Below are 19,870 nucleotides of genomic sequence, written 5' to 3'. Positions count from 1 at the left end.
CCCTTCTTTGCTCTAACCATTTTGTCTGTCTAGCTTGTCTTGTATTCAGTTTTCAAAGCAATTGCCATGAAGGGCTTCCTTTTTTTAGTGCCTAAAAGGGAACAATAGATTTTTTAGAATAAGCATATATTATATTTTATATGGCCATCTATGTACCATAGATATCATTGATCATATCTGTAATTTAATATAACATACTGAGAAGTTCAAGCTAAATAGATACTAGTAATTTTTATTACTATTTTTTATGAAAAGGTCTTTAAATGTATGCTTAAGTGTACATGACATCTAAAATTATTCTAGCGCTGGATTCTTGAAAAAGTAGATGACCTTTTCTCTTGAAATTGGAGAGTGGTTTTTCCTTAACAGTTATATTATGCACAGAAGATGAGATGTTAACCAAGATGTTAAAATGTATTGTTTCCCTTTGAAAGCTAATCCTGTTCCTCATTTTCATTAATGTTGAATCATTCATTTTCCTTTTTCTTTTTTTTTTCTTTCTTTTCCTTTCCTTTTCTTTTGCAACTGTTTTTGCATGAAAATGCAAAGTAGCAATAAAGATTTTTCGTAAGACTTGCTTTAAGACTCTTCTCTTTCAGATCCAGTTAAAGTTTTTAAGTTCAGTTATTTTAAAATTCATATTCTTCAGTTCCGTAAACAAAAATAATGGAGAAATATAATGAGGTGCAAAGCGATTTTCTAGCCCTCACTAATCAATAAATGCCAATAAATTGGGGATGGTGTAATGTCCATAATTTAATTGTCTGCTGTTACCAGGTCACCACGAGACAGCAGCAGAAGCGGGGAGAAGCTGGAGCTGGCCATGTCCAACCTCACTGCAGATGTCCTGGAGTTACTCCTGGAGTTTGTTTATACAGGTTCTTTGATCATAGATTCAGCCAATGCAAAAACACTACTGGAAGCTGCCAGCAAGTTCCAGTTCCATACTTTCTGTAAAGTCTGCGTTTCATTTCTAGGTAAGAATCATTGCATCTAGTGAGCTTTTAAAATCTTGTGTTAAGGTTTATAAACCTGTCTTTGAACAACTCTTGAAAGATAATGAAGAAACCCAAGATGAAATAGAGTAAAATAAAGTAAAGCAACATTAATTTGTTTTGTGATTTGAATTTCCAATGCTGACATGATGGCCAGTGGAAAATCATCTAGAGCTTGTTGCTTGAGTGGCAACAGCTTTCACATCTTGTATAACCTATTTTGTTGAATCTTGTTCCACTCTTGGAATCTTGATGACATTTTTTTCCCAGATGATCTCTGCATAGATACAAGGCTGTAACACACAGGTTACTTAAAACTTTGACAGCATATTTTGGGTTCTACACTAGGCCAGCGTGGCCAAAAACAAAAGAATTTGGAGGTGGGGTCCAATGGAGGAAGAACTCCTGCAAGTCTGCCAAAAAATTAAGGACTGCATTGCAATAGCTGCAGTTTTCTTGCATTTGTGAGAAAGTCCTTCTTTACATGTCCAGTGTTCCAGACTGAATGTTCCTGGGGTTTGTTGCTGCATACAGAGCTATGGCCTAATGTCATCACAAAGGAGGGCAGAAGGAAAGGTTTGTGTGCCCACCCCTGGTAACTGGTGTGCCCTGTGTGCACATTTGTCTCAGTGATGGTCTACAGAGCTACATCTTTGCCCATGCCTCAGTCCATCCTCTCATGGCCAAGAAATCTATTCTTCTTGCCAGGCACACCATGTCATCCTGCTCCTTCCACTTGCCCTCTGCTTTCCAGCAGAGGGTATTTCAAAACAGTCCAAGATTTCCTGCTCAGCTAAGCTTTACTGGCCAGAACAGGAACCAGACAGACCTGGCATGGCAGAAGAGGAACCACAACTGCAGCTCAGCTGAAACACAGTGGTTCAAATTCCTGGCTGTACCACAAGCCACTCCTTCACTGTCATATCAGTAATAAGTATTATCAGTTACTGTAATATCAGTTAATAAGACAGTAATAATTTTAAAATTAACATAAATTTATTAATACCAAAAAATTGATCTTGATGTTATATGATGTACTTCCTAGGTGTAAGTACCAGATAACCTTTTTTGAGGACTGATTTCTGCTTGGGCTTCCTCAACTTCCATCTTGGTGTGGGAGGCATTGTTCTCTCTGAAGCCCAAATAAATTGTAGGTTTTCCCTGGGCAGTTCTCATTTGAAATTGACATCTACTATTGCAGAGTGTAGAAGATGAGACTTTAGAAAATGTTATGCTCAAAAAACAAGAACAACAAAAAACCCTCAAACGAGTCCAGTTTACTGTTGTGTTAATTTTCACTGCTAAGCCAGCCACTGGCAAGATGAGTGGTGTGACTAAGCTGGTACAATGCAGGCATCAGTAAAGAATCTCTGGCATTGTAGTCTCCTTTCCAATTTTTTATATGCCCCTTATTTCAAAGTCTGTTCTCAAATGGGGGGCGTACTGGTGATGTGAAATTTATGCTTTGCAATCCCACCATGTAGACTGTGCAATTTGAATGAGGCTCTGGCTCTGGCATAGCTTGCTCCCAGCTTCCCTTCACCAGCTTTTTACTGTGATTAGATCTTACAGCCTTTCCAGAAATACAGGATGTGTTTAAGTTTTGATATCACTGAAGATTCAGCCACAAAACCAAAATACATTCATTTCCCTGAATCACTGAGAGAGTTCTCTTTTCTGATAGTTAATATTTTAATTCAGTGAACCATGTTATGGTGTGAAATAGTAGAGTTGGTTATAAGTTCAGTGATATATGGAGAGTCACTGGAACTTTGTATTCTCATTTGGAGAATTCACAGAGTGTAATTGCTTATTTTTATTTATAGCTGTGACTTGATTGCGCTACAGAGACAGCAGAGCATTTGCCATCTGAAAAGCTTAGGGAAAAGCATTTTGTCTTCTCTGTGGCCGTGTTTTTATTTTTCACCTCAGCCACCTCTGCACTATACAAAGCAAAAATATGGTCAAAATCAGGAGTTTTTTTCTTGCGGGGCTTCTGGAGATTGACCAGTATAAACAGTGAATTTTTCTCATCAGTCCATGTCTAAATAGGGAGAGAAGGGAAGTTCAAAGAAGTAAAAGCCCCAAAATATTAAGTCTGTTCAGCACAGCACAATCTCAGAGGAAATTTGGGTCATCCTTTTTCAGCCATGAAGATCCAGGAGGATCCTGTCGTGGTGATGTCCAAGCAGCTTTTGTGTCTCTATCCTGGGCCTCTCAGCAGCTTTGGGCTAAGGCACACCAAATTTTCTTGTACTTTTTGGTGAAAAGATGTGGCAAAATGTGTCAGGGAAGTAGTTTCATTTCAGTGGGAGATTTCTTAACTGGCTTCCCTGGGATAATTATAGCCATGTTCTCTCTCTTCCTCACATACTGTCTCCTCAGCTTTTGTCTAGACCATGAGAAATGAGAACAGTTTTGTGCTGACTGATGCAGCAATGGTGACAGGTTCATGGAAGCACCATATGATAGCTGGGCAAATGTTTGCAAACTGGTCAGGATATCATAGGTATTTTCTCCACCCATATGGCTGAAGACTTCAGCCCTTTTTTTTTTTTTTCCCCTTCTTGATTTTTGCTATCATAACAGTCGTGGCTTGAACTGGGTATCCGGTGATTCACCGGTATCACGGTTTTGGTCCATGGTACACGGACACCCATCACAGGAGGGAACACATTCTGAGTTTGTACTTCAGCTTGCTTCTGATCCAGTAAAAGTGTTCATTCTTAAGCCTAAAGAAGCTGGTGGAACCTGGTAGTGTCATGGGCCAGATTAGGAAAGAGCAGGAGCTATGAATTTTCTTAGTCTCCTGAGCAAAGAGCACAAAATCAATGTTTGGAAAGAGTATTAGAGAAAGCAATGAGAAAAAAATGAACAATGGGCTAGTGATGGGACCTGCGTTCCTCAGGCACCTGAGGAAAGAAGAGGCCTTTATGGTCTTTAGGAATTCAGGAGAAAGTATTATGGGCAATTTTTTTTATTCATCCAAGGTGGAAAATTTTGATCCAGCTGGAGAACTGCACTGCCCACCCCTGGAGAAACCCTAAATATATGCACTTCATATAAACTATGTATTAACTTCAACTCTATCTGGAGATGGGAGGAAGGAAGAAGACTCACAGGGAAGGGAAATCTTTTGGACAATTCACTAGACAATGAATGTATCTGATAGTCTTCCACCTATCCCCCATCTTCACGTGCTTTTTGACACTAGTAGGAATACCTGAGGGGTAAGTTTCCCATCAGAATGTACACAGAGTATCACAAGGAAGTACACATTTGGTGCTGGTTTTAATGACATCCAAATCATCATCTAGAAAGCATCTCTAGTGAAAATAGAGTGCTTAATGCACACAAGAGGGGGTTTACAACCGCCACTGAGCTTCCATCACACTGTTACCAAAATCTCACTGAGTAACCTTTCCTGCATACTGTTAATCTGTGGTGTTACCTTAAGTCTCTCCACTCCCAGAAGTGCAGTTGGAGCAGTCTGCCTGGCTGATTGTCTCCTGATGATGCTGCACAGGATCCTGCTCCAAAGTCACATCTAGCACAGTGGAAAATACCAGCTGCTGGTCTGCATTATTGTGGCACACATAGCAACATATATGCTATCCAGCACTGTCTCAAACCAGAGAGAACCTACTGGATTGCATCTGATAGCCCTAAAGTCCACTCACAACTCTGCTATAAAATGTCCTTGAGCGCTGGGAATAGCTTAGTAGTCAGCATTTGTGTTCTGACAGAGACGAGGTGAAACTTCAAAAAATGTGTTGTTACAAGCCCAGTGTCACTGTAGCAAAACAATTATTGTAAACATGCCAGTGTCCAAAGGAACACAGAAGCAGAGCAGAACTGGTCCTTAGCTGTCTTTGTCATGCCAGCATTGACAAGTACCCCTGCACTGCAGTCATTTGGGATGAGCTGTATTATATAGCAGAAGTCTATGTCTGAGTAGTCATGCAAGGTCCCTTTATAGCCAGTGAAGAGTAACAGACGTTGGTAAGGCAGGGTTCTGCTCATTCTGGAGTCATCATCCAAAATATTACCAGATTAATCCAGAATATTATCAAACTGCTACTTGGAATTTCTTGTTTATAGGTGTGCAGGGATATCAATCTGAATGTAGAGTTGCACCACAGACACTGAAGTCGAGAGACAACCAGTCTTGCTGCCAAATTTTTATTCAGAACTGAAAAATGGGGAGATGAGGTGGTGTCTTTATGTTCATAGGATACAGATTTTCCATATCACCTACAGCTGTCCCAGGGTCTTCCTCACCAGCAGTGAATCCCTCTAGTTCACATGCCAGTCCTCATCTTAAACAGATGTTGCTGTGCCCACCTTGCTGTGGTTCTCATCACACAGAAGTGAAGTGCAGAGAAGTGTGTCGCCAGCCTCCTGCACATCCCCTAATTCCACATCCCACATCTCCCTGGGACCCCTCTGCACAGGGCCTCTGGTTCCTGAACCAGACAGGGACATCTTTGGAATCTGCCGCCGAGGGGTTTCTCAGGGAAGAGAAGGAAGTAAAGCTCCAAGGGCCAAGATGGACCTGCTTGGAACAGTGTACCAGGCTGCATCAGTCACCCAGTGTTGTTAGAGCTAGAGAAGCTTCTCCAGATCAGAAGAAATGAGCTGTGAGCAGTTTTTTCTGCTGCACACCACAGGCTCAGCTGGAAATGGTGTGGGCATATCTCCTGATAGAGGTAAAACCAGTCCTCTGAAGAGAAAGACTTGAAAGTCTTTACCATGATGTGCTGCTTAATGAGTCCAAATTGATTATTCCCTTCATTATTAACCCTCTGAGGATAAGGTGGAACAGTGGCAGATTGGCATTTGACTTGAGAGTTTGCCAAGAAATTATAAGAGTTTTGGGCTCTGTTAGATGATTACTTTACCCCAAGCCGTATGTACACCATGAAACTGTGCCAGCAGACAGAAGCAAGGAATCTGGAAGATGTTTTTGGTCTTTTGGGGGTTTTTGTTGTTTGGTTTTGGTTTTGGTTTTTTTGGGGTTGGTTTGTGGGGGTTTTTTTTGGTATCCTTTCCTTTCCTTTCCTTTCCTTTCCTTTCCTTTCCTTTCCTTTCCTTCCCTTCCCTTCCCTTCCCTTCCCTTCCCTTCCCTTCCCTTCCCTTCCCTTCCCTTTCTGAAATTTCCTTCCCTGAAATTTCCTTTCCTTTCCTGAAATTTCCTTTCCTGAAATTTCCTTGAAATTTCCTTTCCTTGAAATTTCCTTTCCTTTCCTTGAAATTTCCTTTTCCCTTTTCCTTTTCCTTTTCCTTTTCCTTTTCCTTTTCCTTTTTTCAAGAAAAAACATTGGTAGCTTTGGGCTTTGTAGCTATCAGTTTACACCCCATCTCTGGACAGTCTTTGAGTGACAAAATCTACTGACAGCAAACAGTGCTGCTACTGCAGTCAGCTTGAGGAAATGGGCTCCTTGGAGTCAGTACAATCAACTGATGCAAAATGAGATAACCTAGTTTTGAGACTGCTGGATCTGTAAAAGAAAATAAGAAGAGCTGGGAGGGGAAGAAAGAAAACAAACCCACAAAACTCCTAATCTCATGTCAGGTTTAAAAAAAAAATATGAAAAGGTGGTTCATAATCCCATTTTATTAAAAGCCAGATATAGATAGTGTGCAGGTTTTCAATCTGATGAAGGCAGAGGCTGGGTGTAGGGAAGAATCCCTGGGCATTTCCAGCAGAAGCAATCTGATGAGAGTTTTGTTTGAAGAGATATGGGGCTATTGCACATTCCTGTCCAATGCTCTGTGACAGTGCCCTAGGATATGACACTGCCAAATGTGATAGACCTCTCTGACAGCACCAGGACCTGCCACTGGTACCCATGCCTTTGTGATCTATTGCAGTCTCACTCTTACTACTTTTTTCTTTTTCAGTTCTATATCTTAAAATAATGCATTCTTCTTATTAGTAGTGGCTTGGTTAACAAAAGCTGCAAAGAATCTGAGAGTTCCTCTTATAAATGTCTAAAATTGGTGAGTTTTTCTTCAAAATAGCTGGAAAGGAAAAAAAAGTACAGTCAAATGCATGGTGTAGCACACTTCTAAGGCAAAGCTGCACACTGTGCTGCTGCTTCTGTTTGCTGGGAAGGAGATAATGCTGTCTCCTCTGTGCATGATTTTCTTTGAAACCCACTACACAACGTTTAACACAAGGCATTGGTATAATCTGTGTTTTGCATAAGGGATGTCATCACATTCAGCAGCAACAAAGTTCCTTTGAAAAAAAAAGAAGAGGGGGGAGGAATATTTTTTTTTTTCATTTGAAGTAGCTTAGTAGCTGAACAGGGCAAAAATTATCATAAAGTGACTGCAGCATTCTCAGAAATGTCCTTAGTGCTGTTTGCATTTATTCTTAAGTGTCTGCACTGGCGTTTACATCTTTGCTGTTCCTTAAAGCAACATTGTAGGCGGTGGGAACAGCAGCAGTCTCTTGGCTGGGTTCCCATCCCTTGGGAAGCCCCACATGCTGTTATGTCAGTAGGTTTCCCCAGTGCTTTGTGGAAGCTTACACAAAAAGCAGACTCAAAAAGTGCATTTGTCTCCCCATCTCCAGCTCACTTTTTGTACTTTAAACCCCAATTCCAAATTAACCCAGGGTGCTGCTTCTATTTAACTCCCTGAAATTAATTAGGGTTGGAGGTTTGTCCATGACACTGATTTTTCTCATGATCTTGGAACAAATGTGAATCTTGCTTTTAATAATTCTCAATTGCCTTTTTTGTTGGTTTTTTTTTTTTACCCTTTTTAGAAAAACAGCTGACTGCTAGCAACTGCTTAGGAATATTAGCCATGGCTGAAGCCATGCAGTGTACTGAACTATACAACATGGCCAAAGCTTATGCCCTGCAAATTTTCCCAGAGGTGGCAAACCAAGAAGAGATCCTTAATATCTCCAAAGATGACTTCATTTCCTACATGTCCAATGACAGCCTAAACACCAAAGCAGAGGAGCTGGTGTATGAAACAGTGATAAAGTGGATTAAGAAGGACGCCGCCATCAGAGCTCAGGTAAAAATAATCTCAGCAGCCTCACTCTGCTCCATTTCCATTAATGTCTCTTTTAGAATAGAAACCGTCTTCATGCAATTTTAACCATACAAGTGTATGGAAGATGGGATGGGCAGTTCAGATTTAAAAAAGACAAAGGGAATGCAGGCTATGCACAAAATGTATGTAATTTCAAAATCTGATCCCTGCATCTGATCATTTAGAATGAAAATCTCATTTGTGACATGCATGGTACAAAGTTGTTGACTGTAGGCTCAGTCAGAGATAAATTGAGAAGAATTACAGTTTTGTGAGATGCTGCTTTAAGGGGATGCATTTTAGTAACAGCAGGAAGTAAAAAATCTGTCAGAAAATCTGTATTTCTTTTGATGCCACATACTGAATGAGTATAACTCCAGTTCATAAAATAAAGATTCTGTATCTTTATTGCTGCTTAGATAATCCCTTGGGTTTTATGTATTCATTAGAGTTAGCCTTTCCTCAACCATGTGAGTTATGCAGCCTGCTCTTGTCTAAAGAAACTGAGTCTGTAACTCTCCTGGTGCTGTCTCGAGATAATGCTAGACACAGTGACTGGAGGTAGGTGATTGTCCTTGGGACCAGAAGCCATCCCTGGTGATATCTAAAAACCTGCTACTTGCCTTGAGTCCACTCTGTGGTCTGAACCCCAAACCTCTCCATTTGGAGGCTAGTTCTCTGCACAGACCCCATAAGGGGAAGATTGTTTTCCCCTTCTTTGGAGGTCAGAGTTGTTTCTCTTGACCCCCAGGCACAGTTTTGGCTGTCTTAAGGTGGACAGTTGCTCATGGACCCCGCTGTATCTCAGGGAGGCGCTTGGCCATGTTGCTGATGCCGTCCCACATCGTGACAGTCTGTACCCTCTTGACTGAAATGTGAATTCAAGCACCTAAACTTGCAGTTGGATGTTAAATGTGTCATTGGATGTGATCCAGAGCAGCTGCACATCCACACCTCACCTCTAAGGTGGGAGAAATAGTAATTCCTGCTCTCCCCATGCTGCTGGATAAGGGCATTAAGGACAGTGGGGTACTGCATGCCAGGCCAAGCCTTGCTGCCTGTGCTGCTTCACCAGCTGAGCTCCTGATCCTGCCAGAGCCTGCAGCCCCTGGGGCCTTGCTGCTGCCCTGTGTTCCCAGGAGCTGTGGCTCAGCAGGACAGTCCTGTGCTGGGGCTCCACCCCACACTCTGACCACCTCCTCCATGTGACAGCAGTGCCATTTAGCTTTGCCCAACATTATTATTGCCTAAAACATTCACACAGTACCATGGATTCACTGAAATGCATGCCTTTTTGGCACTTGCTGGCCTTGAAAAACACACTGTTTTACAGAGTGTTTCCCTGAGTGCTTGAAGTTGGATGGCTCTGTGCCACTCTGAACTTAACACGACCTCAGGGACTGTTCCCAGGGAGTTCTAGAGCCCTGAGGCAGGAGCCTGTTTGCCTGGTGCCAACAGAAGGTGTCACTCACCAGACAGTCTGGGTTATGTTCTCAAAATTGTGGTTTTAAATATTTCCTTCTGCATCCTGCTGAGGCAATGTTGGGAATTTGTTTTTTTAAGTGGTGGTTTTTCTTGCTGCCACCACCGCCTCTCCTCCTCTCTTCCTTTCGTTTTGCAGTTCAGTTGCTTTTCTGAGTTTTTTTTATTCCCAAGTTTCCTTGCCCTCTCTCCTGGTTCTGAAGTGCTTTTTGTAGTTTATGATGGCAGTTCTATTTGCTTCTCCAAATTTCTCTGTGGTGCTTTAGTTTCATGCATTACTTTACAGGAGCTTTTAATTTTTAATTTGTATTTATCCAGAGATAAGGTTTTTGAATAAATTACTGTTAAAGATACCAAGAAGAAACTATTTTCCTGCCCAATCCTACCACTAAGCTAGTTTATTTAAATAGTAGCTCTCACTTTTCTTAGTACTCTGTGCACTGCTTGATCTATTATAAAGCTCTTAGTTAAATAGGTACTTATTTTTTAAAAGTAGGAGTTCACACTTACCATGAAAAGTACCATCTTTACAGTAATGACTTCTGCATTTTCAGACCCTGGGAACACATAGCTTCCATGGTGCACAGGAGGGAAGATAGACCTAAAAGATCTTATTTCTAATGAAGATGATGATGAATAAAAATTTGTGCATGGTGTGTAGCACGGCCCACCATGCCAAGAACTGCCCAAGCTCCTGTGAGATGCACGGGCTGCTCAGAGCTTTGGAGAACTGGTCAGCTGTGGCAATATTGAACACAGGAGGAACCTTCCTGCAGGGCCTGTGCATGGATATTTTTATTTTATTCACATTTTGGAGATAGATTCTGTGAGCTGACTTTAGACTCTTTGGGGTGGAGGACACCAGGACTGTTGGGGTGTCCTGGGAGGGTTGATTGATGCCATGAATTGCAGCAGTCCCAAGACATCACTCCAGCTCTACTGCACTCCTCAGGTGACGCAGTCTGGTTTTCTTTCTCACTCCCAGAAGTTGTGCTGGCAGTTAAATCCTTCCAGGCATGGATTTCCAGAGCCCCTTTCTCCATTGTCTCCTCATCTCCCTTTACCTTGACAGTTCAGGCTCTATTGTCACATTTTTATTCTCAATAGCTCCAGTGGCAGGTAACTAAAATGCCTCTTTGGCAGCTTCTTCCAAGTCCTGCGTTGGTGATTCTCCCAAAGGTGGAGGTCTGGCACAAACAGGGAAAGGGCTGTGCTCTTCATCTCACCTGCATGTCCATCTTCCCTGGCAAGCCTGGCAGGGGCTCTCTCAGCAGAGACATCCCCACAGAGGAGCTTCTCTCTGAATCAGCACCCTCTGCCCCCAGGGCAGCTGCAGCCCTCCAGAAGTCCTTGTGCTGTAATGGCTTTGTGTCACTCTGCAGTGCCTGGGGACAGTAAATCTCACCACTTGTGCTCCCCCACTGCAGCCTCATGCCGCTCTTACAACAACTTATCCATCACTGCCTCCCCTCCTGCCCGATCCCCTGCTGAAAGCCTCTGGGAAGGAGATTTTCAACAGAGCCTCCTGTTCTCCTGGAAAGGCGTTGTTTGCTGTCTACCTGCTCTTCTCTGCCATTCTAAAAGCTTTTCTTCAGATGTCTGACTGTTTCTGCTTTTGTTAATTCTTTCCCACCAGGCTGGAGGGCAGTGACAGGGAAGGCAGCAGGATTTTCTTGGAAGGCAAGTTGAAAAGCTGTGCTCTGGCTGATGTTTAATTGTGCACATTATGCTCATATGAACAGTGCTCATAAAAGTGCTCTGTGGCATTACAAAAGACAGCACCTGAGCCTTGTTACAAAGAGAGAACAGCAGTGCTTTAAGGGTTGCTGATCATCTGCATAAGACAAAGAGGCAGTTCAGAGAGTGACATGTTATACCAGGATTTGGTAAATAATTGTATCCCCCTAGCGTGTTGGAGCAGTGCCCCAGCTCACATGGTAACATTTATGAAGCTGGCTTAGTGCTGCTGGTAGTGCATTTTAAAATTGGTCTGGCCAGAAAAAGCAGCCTGTGAGGTGAGGTCAGGACTAGTCAGTAATTTCTAGTGGACACAGAGCACTGGTTGCAGGAGTCTTTCTGATTGCTGTCACTGAGTGCAGAGCCTGCATCTGACTGACACATCTGGGAAAGCTGAATCTACTCTTTTTTCCTATTTATTTCTCTTCCTGACTGATGGATGAGATTGTAGGGTTTATCCTAACAGTTATCCCCTTGATAAGCTTATTACAACTCCAGCAAACCCATGCAAAAAATATATTGCATAATGGAGGCTTTGCTGTCTGAAACCAGCACAGTCTGAGCTGCCCAAACAGGGAAAGATTTCTGCCAGGCCCCACACAGTCTTCACCTGAGCACATCCCCCAGCTCTCTGCATGGCCTTGGGCAGGTTGTTTCACCTTTCTGCTCCCATTTCTTACCCTGTAAGCTGGAGGAAAGTGATGTCTCCCATGAGGGCTGTTGGGAGGATTCAGTGGATAATGAGCCACACTGTCCACAGGTACTGACGACTGCCAAAGACGCTCAGAGTCATGTCCAGCATCCACATGGGATGGGAAGGATGGGAAGTTGCTGGATGCATAGCAATTTGCTGCCTGTCCAAACCATAGACATTCCAAAGCTCACTGGAAACGTTCCCACTTTCTCTTCCAAGTCCAAAGTTGTATGTTTACTCTGAGATAAAAAAAACACACTACCATGTTTATTGACAGAAATCCTGGCAAAGGAAGAGTCCCCTTGTAGGAGGGGACCCCTGAGAGGGGGGACCCCTGAGAAGCTTCCCTCTCACCCTGAGGAGGGAAGAGACATGAGGAGAGGGCAAACATTTCAACAAGTTGCTCAGAGAAGTGCTAGAAGAGAGGCAGATTCTGCAGTGATGAATGAAGGAGAAGAAGCTCAGCTGAATGACAACCACCTTTTGTTGCAGTCTGCAAGGATACCATCATGTGCCCTTTTCCCAAACCTTTAAAATCTTGGTGACCAGCAGCAATACGAAATGTCTCCTCCATAAAGGCATTAACAAGCTTTTCATGAACTTGAGTCCTCAGAGGCAGATTTATCTAAACAGCATCTTCATGGTGTCTGAGAACCAGAGATGCATAGACAAATTTGAGGTAATTTAGAGAAGAGCAGCACAAATGATTAAAAGACTGAAGGAACTGATGTGAGGAAAAAAAAAAAGACTAAAAGATGTGAATATGCATGACTTGGCCTAATGACAGCTAAAGAGGGATAAATGTCTACAAGTATTTGAAGCCCCAAGGAGGGGAGTTGCCTGGAAGCATGCGTGGGAATAACAACAGTGAGGACCACTGGGTCGAATTTGAGACTTGGCAAATTAGTCTAACACAAAGCCCACCTATAAGCTCTCTATCTGTCAGTGAGGGTAAGGAAAAGTGATGGAGAGAAGGAGAAGAGGATTTATGTCAAAAAAGCTACAAATGCCCATGAGCTATATTTTGGCAGTGACGGAGAGTGGCAGTTTGAAGGCAAGATCCTACAGAGGAGAAAGGGTTGGTGACTGTGAGAGAGCACATGCAAGATCCCTTATTTCCCAGGCACATTTTAAAGAGCCTCCATGCAGAAGAGCAGTTTGCTTCAGGAAGATGGAGAATCTGACAGGTAACAATGACAATTCCAACTCTGCCCTGTGATGACAAGGAGGTAATGATAGAAGCTGATAGCCAATACCAGCATGTACAATTTACTTATTTCATCATAGTAAGAAATTAATTGATCAATCAATGTACTCAAGGGCGTAAAGTTTCAGGAAAGAGTGTTGAAATAAATAGGAAAAAGGATGCTTCCAAGGGAGCCTAAGTGAATTAGGCACTAACACTCTGTAACACTTCAATTAGGCTGCTTTGAAAAGCCCACACTATCCTGGTGCTTTGAAATCCATTTGTGGGAAGAGCAGATGAATACAGAAAGATGCCATAATGAAAGTACAAGAAGCTTCAATTTCTCTGAAAGTGAAAAATGCAAGGGATGAGCAGTAACCCCTGTGATTTCCCGGGGATGGGCTGCTCAAAGAGCTCCAATTTGAATGAAGCTTTTGCAGACACTTAGCTCCCATACAAGCTTACAGAGGGAGAAGAAAAGGCAGCAGCACGAATGGAATCAGTCCAGGAACATGCCCTCAGCTATATATTGGAGGAAGAAACTGCATTAAATAACAAAGAGGGTGCAGGTGACATTAGCAGCTCCTGAAATTCCCTCTCTACTGAACTTTTAAGTTTTTTTAAAGGGATACCCTTGACAAAAAAACTACAGAATTATTTCTCTGAAGTTTTAATTGGTTTGAGGAGCTCCCTTGTCTCTCGGTCTGACCAGTCACTTCATTTGTAGCTTTTCCAACACATTTTCCTGTTTTTTACAAATCTTTTTTCGCTGTTGCTGAAGCAACGGCCTTACAAAGAGCCACATCCACAAGCAGCTCCTCACAAGTGCTCCCTTGCCTTGTGATGCATGTGGCCCCAGCATTCAGGACCAACCTCCAGAAACAAAATCATTTTATATTTTAGTCCATAAGCATTTTAGAGAGTTATGGCACATGGATTCACACACCAGTGTATTGTAGGGACAGAGAAGTTTACTTGGCTCTATGAAGCTCCTGAGAAGCTGCAGCTGGTTTGTTGTTGGCAATGTGCTTTTGAGGGGCATTGTTTGCTGTGTTTGAATAGGTCCATAAGCCAAAGAAACACCACTTACCCCTGGTATCATCTGGGGGAATTTCAAGGGGTTATTTCATAGAGTTTAGTCAGCAAGCTAGAGAATGCATGGTAAGAGTGAGGCTTTTTTTAATCCTTATCAGGCACACTCCAAATATGATGGATCAGTGATTTATCTTCCTGTGCATTTAAAAGCCTCTCATCATATTACTGCTGGAAATACCAACCTGAGAGCTGCTTTGCAAACAGGAGAACAGGACAGCCACTCGCTGGTGACATTACAGTGTTTAGTCAGCTGTGCTGCCATAAAGATGTCACGTTGAAACCTGATTGCAGGAAGACAGAGGGGCTGCTCTTTCCTTCTTGCTGGGCATGAGATTTATGCACATGGCATCCTGCCACCGAGCCACCAGCTGAACCCAGTGCCTGCAAACCAGATTTTCTGCCGCATGTTTATCTCATGATATTAGGAGGCTGTTGGCTGACGTGCCACCAAGCCTTTGGGTTTCATTGCAATTCCAAGAAGTCAATGTGGGTGATTAGTAAGTACTCCAAACGTAACAGAAAGCTTAGTTGGGCTTGGATATGACCTTGGGTGTAGGAATGTGCAGGAGTTTACTGGAAACACAGGAATTTACTGTGTCCTTGTAATACCCAGGGGTTAAATATATCAAAGCAAGTCCCTTCATCACCAAGTAGCAGGGCAGCACTGGGAAAATCTAGCCAAAAATACTTATTTCTGAGAATGGCAAAGCAGTGCACCAACAGCTTTGACTTTCCCAAATCAGCCAGTTCCCTGTTGGGCTTGTATTTGGCAGCTCAGGGATGGCAATATTTTGACTATCAGGTTGGGTGAGTTGTGGGGTAAGCCTGGTTTGGGCTGGAGGTGGTGATAGGGAGTGACCACTCATGTTGCCTTTCCAGTGTGCCAGCTTGAAAGGTCACTATGCAACATCCCCAGCTGTCACCATTGGCAAGGCTCACTGGGCAGTTTGTTACCTGGCCACAGCCAGGTGCTTTTTAATTAGCATGTCCAGTTCTGATTTGAAGGAGTCTGATGCACTGGGGACTTGGTTCTACTTCAGATCTGCCTCTGATGGCTTCCTCTATCCAGGGAGGTTCTTGCTCTCACACTGGGACAGTGCACAGCATGAGGGAGTCTGGACAGAGGATTCCTGTGAGACAACATAAATCTCCTTCAATGAGAATCATATCCATTCCTGTTTCATAATGTTTTGAAAACTATTGCAATTATGCATAAAGGGCTGAAACAGCAGCCCTTTTATTGGAGAAAAACCCTATCGTAATGTGGGTAATCTACCTTCTGTATTTGTGTTTCTAGCTGAAGCCTGTTTCTCTAGGCAGAAAGTACAAAGGGGCCTTTGTAGGGAGAACAGTGAGCCAGAGAGACAGATTAATTATAAGGCATAAGGGAAACATTATTTTGACCTCTTTAGACATTATTTCAAAAATGTTAAAAATCTTGAGAGCTTTCCAGTGGAGCATTTAAGGAGCAGGAAATATGACTGTAGCAGTAGACATACTTCCTTTAAAATTTAACTGTGTACTGTTGTGGCCCAAGTCTGTGCAGTACAATAGTCCTTTCGGAAAATACTTGTGAGGATTTTACTGGATTAGAGATTTGAGAATAAAAAGATTATTTTTAATGTGATAGTGAAGTGGGTTTTGTAACTGAGACTGTGAAGATGCCAGAACAAAGCCCACTTGCAAGCAAGCATTCATAATACTGATGTAATCAGTAGAGAAGAAATGTCATTAAAAGTTTAGCAAAGTAAATGTTCTCACTCAAACTACCAGTCAGGAATTAAAAAAAGCATGACAGGCTTTTGTTGTCTCATTTGCTGAAGCACTGGCCTGCCTAATGAGATGGGAGTAACTTGTATGTGAACAGATTATTAGGGAAAGGCTTGAAAGGGTCAGCCTCAAGGTATAGCTGGTCATGTTGATCACATATTCCTCAGAGTCAACACTGACCCAGTGGTAACACTTAGACTTCCTCATAGGATGATCACAACCTTCTAAACACACCCAGGACAAATGGACGCAAAAATTCCCACCAGAGGGTAGAATTAATTGCCCTCCATTTTAGATTGACATGTATTTGTAGACATCTTAGTGTGCTGTGGTGTGAGGCATGGTCTGAGGAACACAATCCATTTCCCAGGAGCTGGTAGCTTACAGTTCTGGCCCAGAAGGGGACATTGATAATCTCAGCTTCCCCTGGTGCTCAGTGCATCCTCTCAGCTGACATTGCCCTGGGGACTGTTAAGTGTGTTGACTAAATCTCTCTTAATTATAACATGAATTTACACATCTGGCTGACAAGTAAATACTTGGCTTGTATGAACCCACTTAGGTGTCTGAATCTAGAGCTGAATCTCTCCCCAGAAAAGTTTAGTTAATTAGGGAAAGATAAGATCTCTTAAGATTTTTCTCAACTGGTTTCATATGAAACAGACTTGTGATTGCACACTGGTTGAAGATCCTGCTTTCTGGTCAGCCACTGAAATCAGCAAAAAATCACTGAAATCTGCGCCTTGAAGCAGGACAGATAGCAGCTCTTAGAAGCCTCTGCCCTCCTGTGTCCCAGTGACTGTCCACAAAGACTTTGCTCATGTGGCAGCAGGGCTCTGGCTCCTGCAGAATCACCCTGGCCATGCACAAGGTATCTGGCAGCATCACTCAGCAAGGACTTTATGGATGAGATCTTCTGCAGGTGCAAAACCTGAGCAGTTCCCTTTGCCCAACTGGAGCTACAGTGAGGTTTGCATCACCTTAAAAAAACCAGTCCTGATGGTGTTCAAAAGCTTTCCTAGCATTTTAAACAATAAATATTTAGATTTTTGCATAATGTCCATTCTCAAAGAGCCTGAGGTGTGTTCATACATGTTTATGAGTTGGTAACTTGTAATTTTAGGCCCAGAAGGGGTATTAATATTCTCTCCTTCACCCTGGCATGTGATGCAGGCTGTAGAGTAGTCACAAGTGATTCCCAACAAAGACCTAAGAAATATTTCTACTTGTCCAGTCAGCACCTGCAGCCAAGCAGGAAGAAAACATTCCCAGGGTTACAGGCACAAACCATGATTCCAGGGACCTGAGGTGGATAAATTTGGCATTGTGCCCTGTGCATGTATTCTGCTGCTTTAGTGATAACTGGTAACATCAGAAGGTGCAGTAGATGTTTCATAGCTGTATAAGGCACAACGGAAAGACAAGAGAGAATGGAGCGCAAATAACAGATGGTAAGGAGGTTGAAATGCTTTATGGTGCTTATTCCAGTCTTAAATGAAAAGGATAATAGTAACAGGATATTTAGTACAATCATAGCTAACAGAGCTGGGAAGTCTTCGCAAGGGAGAATCCAAAAGAAAAAGGCTGCTGATTGCCTAAATCACTTGAATATTCTTAAATCAGTGAGGCTAAATGAAATTCACCCTTGACTATAGTGCTTAAAAGAACTGGTGCGAAAAGAGGTTGCTTTATAAAAGCTTCTCCTGTCTTGTGAAGATGCTGCCATGGTTCATACTCCTTAAATCTCTTGGTGAAAAACACTGCAATTCTATGTACCCTTAATGCTCTCAGTACCAAGCCTGAGTCGTGGCTGTGTGTGGTCGTGCACACACACACACAGAGCCAGCTCTCTGTAGCTGTTTGAGCAAAGGGAAGAATAAGAGTGAAAAGTGACATCGGTTTTGATATGTGACATCAGCTTTCTAGCTGATGAAAGGAAGCAGCATGTTCTAATTATTATTCCCCTTCAAAATAAGCCACGAGCTCAGACAAAAGAGGAGAGAAAGGAGGGGGGGAATCCAGGAGAGAAACAGAATCACATTTTCTCACTTATCTAATTAAAGCAAGGTGGGTGAGCGAGAGGGAGTGCTCGCTGTGCTCAGGGAGCAGTGCTGCCCCATTTATTCAGGGAAAGGTGGGAAAGGGAGGCAGTAACTCCCCTGGGCCCATGGGAATTGTCCCATCCCTGACAGAAAGGAGATGTTCTCCCAGTGCTAACTGGCAGCTTTTGGACATGGTGGTAAGTGGAACACCATGTCCCCATGTAGTGGCACACCCATCTGTGCTGATGTTTGGCACTGCTTTGTGTTGTGGCTGCTTCCAGTGCAGACCAGCCTCGGGGCTGCCAGGGGTGGCTCTGGCATGTCCCACTGCACCAAGGGAAGGTGCTGGCTCCTGTGTACACTCCATACATTTTACAACTTTATTTAAACTGCCTTTAGCAACTTGTACTGCTTCCTGAGCAGCCTGTAGTGGGAATTAGCCTCCCCCGTGGGATTGTCTCGCCCACTGGCAGTGTACCCTCTCTCCGCATTATTCCCCTGTCCCGGTGCCACGTTTCGTTTTGGCTCCCATGTAAGGTTAAACGCCTCCAACCTTCTTAAAAAAAGCACTTCCTGAAGTCAGAGATTTGCCACCCACTGCCATATGTCCACTGCTTCCTCTCTTACAAGGTAATGACATTAAGATATCTGCAGCCAAGTGCCTGACATTTGTGGCTCTGGGGAAGGAGCAGCCGTTGTACCTCCTAGAAAGCGCCTCAGAAATGGATTTCAGCAAGGGAGGAGTGTCTTCTTTTATGTTTTGAGGTTGATGAAGTCATCTCAAGCCCTACTTGGCTCTGTGCCACACTAGAGGTAGTAGCAAGGAGTCAGGAACGAACTGCTCACGGGGGGGGGGGGGGGGGGGGGGGGGGGGGGGGGGGGGAGGTTTTCCCAGAAAAGAAGCACTGTCACTTTTCCATCCCTTTTGGATCACCAAACAACTCTTTTATCCCCAAACAATTGCAGAGTCGCCAGGCTTCAAGTCTTTAAGCTGTACCTAAAATTGTCAGCTCTAGTGTTGAGGAGAGCTGTTAAGCTGGGGACTGGGAGTCAGCCTGACACCCTTTATCTCCTCGGGGCCACAGATCTGCAGGCACATGTGGAGCTCAGCTGTTGCAACCCCACAAGTTGCATTTTTGCTTTGGCAGAACTTGCACCATGGTGATGTGGCTCTCCATTAGGAGAGCAGTGTGAATTTGCAGGAGGCATCCTTTGTTTTCCTTCTAAATTTAAGCCTGCTTCTTCAGTTTGGGTGGGGAAAGGGAAGGCCCTGGAAGCCCTCACAGGTGTTACTGCATCCTCCCCCTGCTTGGCCAGCCCGTTACACAGTTTAGGCCATATCCCTACCCTCCCTTCTCACTATGCCCCTGCTCCATTCCCATCCCTGCTCCTGCTCCTGTTTCTGCTGTGACTTGGCTCTCACACACTGCAGGGACAGGCATGCTGCTGGAAAAGAAAGTAAGGGCCAAGTGGCTTCTGGAAGACCAGAGGCATCTGCAGGCCAGCAGATGCTGCTGCTGGCGCCCAGAGTTTCTTGGGACCAGCACGGACCTCAGGAATATTTATTTGCATCCTGGCCTCAATCCCAGTTGGGATCTTTGGATGCTGCCGCTGTATGAATATTTATTGCAACAGATGATTATCTTTTCTTGCTGCTCACCCTTAGTTTGCATCCTGTTTGTCAGCCTTGCTTCTGGAGTTGTGTGTTTTTCCATTGCTCTGCTTTTCACTGTATTCTCATGCAGTGTTGTGATATACCCAACTATATATAAAAAGAATAATCTGGGGACAGACTCCTGCTTTTTCAATTGCA

The 19,870-nt window shown here is 43.4% G+C and overlaps 1 protein-coding gene across 2 annotated transcripts in view; it reads left to right on the top strand.

The window, feature by feature from the left end:
• KLHL29 (kelch like family member 29) overlaps positions 1 to 19,870 on the top strand; it is a 388,615-nt gene that overhangs the window by 331,404 nt on the left and 37,341 nt on the right. For both annotated transcript variants that reach the window (XM_084202459.1, XM_084202460.1), the window contains 2 exons: positions 778 to 977; positions 7,774 to 8,033. In XM_084202459.1, the coding sequence (XP_084058585.1) occupies positions 778 to 977; positions 7,774 to 8,033 (460 nt within the window). The remainder of the gene's footprint in view (positions 1 to 777; positions 978 to 7,773; positions 8,034 to 19,870) is intronic.

Source organism: Fringilla coelebs (assembly GCF_963513975.1).
Source record: "Fringilla coelebs genome assembly, chromosome: 3".
NCBI classification, from domain to species: Eukaryota; Metazoa; Chordata; class Aves; order Passeriformes; family Fringillidae; genus Fringilla; species Fringilla coelebs.
This window is presented reverse-complemented; position numbering and strand designations above follow the sequence as displayed.